Source organism: Larimichthys crocea, chromosome V (genome assembly GCF_000972845.2).
Source record: "Larimichthys crocea isolate SSNF chromosome V, L_crocea_2.0, whole genome shotgun sequence".
In the NCBI taxonomy this organism is placed as follows: Eukaryota; Metazoa; Chordata; class Actinopteri; family Sciaenidae; genus Larimichthys; species Larimichthys crocea.
The window spans coordinates 5583888-5589340 of NC_040015.1; the positions used below are offsets into that span (position 1 = coordinate 5583888).

At 53.6% G+C, this 5453-nt stretch overlaps 1 protein-coding gene across 1 annotated transcript; it reads left to right on the forward strand.

Moving 5' to 3' along the window:
* The first annotated feature begins 2006 nt into the window (after positions 1-2006).
* On the forward strand, positions 2007-4770 carry LOC113745785 (uncharacterized). Its single transcript, XM_027278760.1, has 3 exons — positions 2007-2251; positions 2334-2616; positions 4405-4770. The coding sequence occupies exons 1-3, from the start codon at positions 2007-2009 to the stop codon at positions 4768-4770; spliced, it is 894 nt and encodes a 297-aa protein (XP_027134561.1).
* Positions 4771-5453: the final 683 nt, after the last annotated feature.

The following is a 5453-nucleotide window of genomic DNA, read 5'->3' on the forward strand; positions in this document are numbered from 1 at the left end:
GCCAGTGCCATCAGTGTATGAATGTGTGTGAATGGGGTGAATGAGATATGTAGTGTAGAGCGCTTTGAGTGGTCGGAAGACTAGAAAGGCGCTATATAAGTACAGTCCATTTACCATTTTAGACAATACTTCTTCCCTTTGTCTGGAGTTAGTTCTATGAAATCCATCATTAAGTGATCAAATGGTTTATCTGGTGGTGGGTGTGCTGCTGCAGGGACAGGATTACCTCTTCCTGCATTGTAGGTTGCACAAATAACACAAGTTTGACAATATTTCTGTGCATATGCTGAAAAACCCTTTGTAAACCAGTGTTGTGTTATTGCCTGTAACATTCCCCCTTTTGACACATGGTCTAACCCGTGTGTCAATTTAGCAAAATGAGGAAAAACTGTTTAGGTAAACAGGGCCGTCCACCCGGACCGAACCAAACCTTATCTTTGTATTGAGCTCCACATGCTCTCCACTGGGTTACTTCAGGAGGAGAGGCAAATGACTGAAATGCAGAGAGGGAGTCAGGGAGTGTGTTTGAGAGAAAACAGAACGCCTCAGCTGGGGGAGGAGGGAGTGATAAATCAGCAGCGCGCTTGGCTGCAGCATTGCCTTTAGATACAGAGTCTGTGTCACCTGTGTGAGCTTGACACTTGCAAACTGCAATCTGTTTTGGCAAAAGAATAGCATCCAATAAAGCTAAAACTTTGTCATGATGTAAGATAGGCTTTCCATCAGATTTAAGAACATTTCTGTGTTTCCATAGTGCGCAAAAATTATGCACCACACCAAAGGCGTAGCGAGAATCTGTATAGTCACTGAGCGACCTTTTGCTAGTGTGCAAGCCGCAGTGAGAGCTATCAATTCAGCGGCCTGTGCCGAATAATTAGAGGGCAAAGAGCCCGATTGCACTATGGAGTGATCATCACATACAGCAAAGCCCACCTTGTTTAACCCAGATTGAGTATCTCGAAAGGCAGAACCATCAACATAAAAGTCAAAATCAGGGTTAGTAAGAGGAGTCTCTTGCAGATCGGGTCTTGGTGTGCAAACCTGTTGAAGAATAGCAACACAATCATGAGATTCACCATCATCTGAAGAAGGTAAAAAAGTGGCAGGGTTAAGAACAGTGCATCTTTTCACAGTAATGTTAGGCATATCCAACAAAACAGTGTTGTATCTTAACCAACGTGCTGTTGAAAGATGAGATGTTTTTTGTTCCAACAGGATCATAGAGACTGCATGGGGAACAAGAGTTAGATCAGAATATCCAACAATTTCCCTAGAAGCTAAAACAGCTTTCTCTGCAGCCGCTACTGCCCTGAGGCAGCGAGGCAGTCCAGCAGCCACTGGGTCTAACTTAGAAGAGAAATAGGCCACTGGTCTCAGCCGCCCTCCATGTTCCTGCAAAAGAACTGATGTCATACAACCATTCTTTTCATCCACAGTCTGAGTGAAAGGCCTGAGTGGGTCTGGGAGGCCTAATGTAGGAGTTGACTGCAATAAAAGCTTCAAATCAGTGAAGGCCTGTGTTGCATCATGAGTCCAGGTCAAACGGTCTGAAGATTGTAGACCTTTACCATAAATTAGGGCTCCCAACGGGGCCTCTAACTCAGCATAGTTAGGAATAAACTGTCGACAATAAGAGCACATTCCCAAAAAAAGACTGTGGACGGGGGCGTGGTGCATCAGCTGCAGGAGAGAGGTGTGGGGAGGGCTCAGGACAGCAGCGCCAGGTGAGTGTGATTGGCACACCGGTGCCCAACTGGCTAATCACTCTCGCCCTCTTTTGCCAACACAGTAGCGTGCTGGACGGGATGAGGAAGCAGGACGGACAGACAAGGACGCTGGCAGACGGCAGCAAGACGCCTGCGAACGGCTGCAGTGTTGACTCGCTCATAGCTGAATAAAGAATCCCTCATAAACTGTCTTTGGTCTCTGACTGGTCTGTGCAGTGACCCACAGTGGCAGCAAGCCTGTCACATTTTGGCGCCCAACCGGCACAGCACAGAGACAAAATGTCAGAACCTCAGCAGGTGCAGCCAGTAACGGCGCTGGCCCAAATGGTGGCAGAGGTCGCCGCGATGAGCTGGGACCAGGCGGTGGCCAGCAGGCAGCAGCTCGCGGCGCTGCAGCTGCAGACGTCACCGGGTCCCTCGCTCTCCGGTATGACCCTACAACGGATGACCGGGAATGATGATGCCCAGTCGTACATTGAAATGTTCGAGGCGACAGCGTCGGCATGTGGCTGGCCGGAGGCAGAGTGGGCCGTGCGGCTGCTTCCGCTTTTGGCCGGGGACTCACAGACAGCGGCCCTCCGACCGTCCCAGCCAAGCACCTCGCAGGAGACCCGCGCCGGCACCCGGTCCCCCCGCACCACACACCCGCCCCTCCCCTGCTCCTCGTAGTAATATCCCCTCTCTCTCTCTTCCGCCACAGGGTCCAGCCGCTATGGGCGCTGCTCTTAGCCCACAGAGGGTTCCTCAGGCGGCAGGGCAGGAGTGCTGGAGGTGCGGGCAGCCCGGACACTTCCGCCGCGAGTGTCCGCTAATGGAGGTCGGGCAGGTGATCCGGGTTGTCGGTCCTCCGGCGCCCTCCCCCGGTCCAGGAGAGACGTACAGCATTCCGGTAAGGATTCAGGGGGGTACACATCAGGCTATGGTGGACTCGGGCTGCATGCAGTCTATAGTTCACCAGAACCTGATTCGACCCGGGGCATTGTTGGAGGCCGGATGGGTGGATATCAGGTGTGTGCATGGGGATATTCACAGGTATCCTGTGGTGCCAGTGGAAATTCGTTTCAGGGGCAAAAAGCATAGTGTGAAGGCTGCGGTTAGTTCCCGCCTGGCGCATCCTCTAATCTTGGGCACAGATTGGCCCGGGTTTGATAGGTTAGTGGGGCAGTGTGTGGGGGTGCGCTCACGACCGACAGGGACATGGGACATGTGCGCTGTGCTCAGCGGTGACGCGAGGTTGTCCGACACTGCAGACGGGGAGGGGGAGCCAGCGGTGCCTTCCCAGGAGGCGCCGCAGGTTCCTGTGTTTGACTCCATGGAAGATTTTCCACTCGAGCAGTCTCGTGACGATACTCTACGCTTTGCCTTTGACCAAGTGATACAAATTGATGGTCACATGGTGCGCCCTGACGCAGCGCTAGTGTATCCACATTTTTCATTGCGCAGGGACAGATTATATAGGGTGAGTCGTGACACTCAGGCAGATGACGTAATAACCCAATTGTTGGTCCCGAAAAGCCGTCGGGAAATGATTTTCCAGGCGGCTCATTATAACCCTATGGCTGGTCACATGGGATATGATAAAACACTAAACCGGATAATGGCTCGATTCTATTGGCCAGGCATTCGGGCAGACGTGCGCCGCTGGTGTGCGTCTTGTCCCGAATGCCAGTTAGTTAACCAACCGGCCATCCCGAGAGCGCCGTTGCGCCCATTACCGCTGATTGAGGTCCCATTCGAGCGCATTGGGATGGACCTCATCGGGCCATTTCACCGGAGCGCACGTGGATATCGCTTTGTGTTAGTCCTTGTGGATTATGCAACGCGATATCCAGAGGCAGTGCCGCTGCGCACCATCTCTGCAAAGAGTGTGGCGCAGGCACTGTTTCAAGTTATCTCCCGGGTTGGGATCCCGAAAGAGATCCTGACTGACCAAGGCACCCAATTTATGTCACGGACACTGAGAGAGCTGTACGGATTATTGGGCATCAAGGCTATTCGAACCAGTATTTACCATCCTCAAACTGACGGCCTCGTTGAGCGCCTGAATAAGACTTTGAAGTCCATGATCCGTAAGTTTGTGCACGATGATAGTCGTAATTGGGATAAATGGCTACATCCTCTGTTGTTTGCAGTGCGCGAGGTACCCCAGGCCTCCACGGGATTTTCTCCCTTTGAGCTGCTGTTTGGCAGAAAACCACGCGGGGTGCATGCTGCATATGCTGCCGCCTACCTGGATGATGTCATCATCCACAGCAACACCTGGGCGGAGCATGTGCAGCAGGTGGCTGCGGTGCTCGAGTCACTGAGGCAGGCGGGGCTCACGGCCAACCCGAAGAAGTGTGCAGTTGGACGGAGGGAGGTACGGTATCTGGGGTACCACTTGGGCGGCGGGCAGGTGCGTCCACAGGTAGATAAGACAGCAGCGATTGCAGCCTGCCCAAGGCCCAAGACAAAAAAAGAGGTGCGGCGGTTTTTTGGGCTGGCCGGCTATTACCGGCGATTTATCCCCAACTTCGCGGAGCTGACCAGCCCCTTAACCGACCTCACCCGAAAGGGTGCCTCAGATCCGGTCCAGTGGACGGAGCAATGCCAGGTGTCGCTTGAGAGGGTAAAGCAGGCCCTCTGTGGGGAGCCCCTTCTCCACACACCTAACTTCTCTCTCCCTTTTGTCCTGCAGACTGATGCGTCGGGCAGAGGGCTGGGGGCCGTTCTGTCCCAGCAGGTGCGGGGCGTCGACCGCCCAGTGCTGTACATCAGCCGCAAGCTGTCCGAGAGGGAGGCCAGGTACAGCACGGTGGAGAGGGAGTGCCTGGCCATCCGGTGGGCGGTCGGTGCTCTGCGGTACTACCTGCTGGGGCGCCCATTCACCCTCTGCTCGGACCACGCTCCCCTCCAGTGGCTCCACCGCATGAAGGATGCCAACGCCCGGATCACACGGTGGTATCTGGCGTTGCAGCCGTTTAAGTTCACTGTGGTCCATAGGCCGGGGGCACAGATGGCTGTGGCCGACTTCCTTTCCCACTCCCTTGGGGGGGGGGGTTAGGCCGGACGGCTCCCCAGCCTAAGTCGGGCGGTGGAGGCATGTGGACGGGGGCGTGGTGCATCAGCTGCAGGAGAGAGGTGTGGGGAGGGCTCAGGACAGCAGCGCCAGGTGAGTGTGATTGGCACACCGGTGCCCAACTGGCTAATCACTCTCGCTCTCTTTTGCCAACACAGTAGCGTGCTGGATGGGATGAGGAAGCAGGACGGACAGACGAGGACGCTGGCAGACGGCAGCAAGTGTTGACTCGCTCATAGCTGAATAAAGAATCCCTCATAAACTGTCTTTGGTCTCTGACTGGTCTGTGCAGTGACCCACAGTGGCAGCAAGCCTGTCACAAAGACATTAGTTGTTTTTTTGTCAGAGGTTTGGGCAATTTTTGAATAGCTTCTACACGTTTGGGTGAGAGGGATTTGCCCTCTACTATGATCGCATGACCCAGAAAAACAACTTCCTGCTGTACAAATTGAAGTTTAGACAAACTGGCCTTATGCCCATGATCAGCCAAATGCCGTAACAGAGTCACTGTATCAGCCTCACACTGCTCTAATGTCTTTTTTAGTAGATACGAAAGTATTATTATTTCTGATCACGCTCCCCTGGTTCTGGTACTAGCTTTTCCAGATGCTGACTATACAAGGAGACACTGGAGACTCAATCCATTGTTACTCTCCGACGAGAGCTTT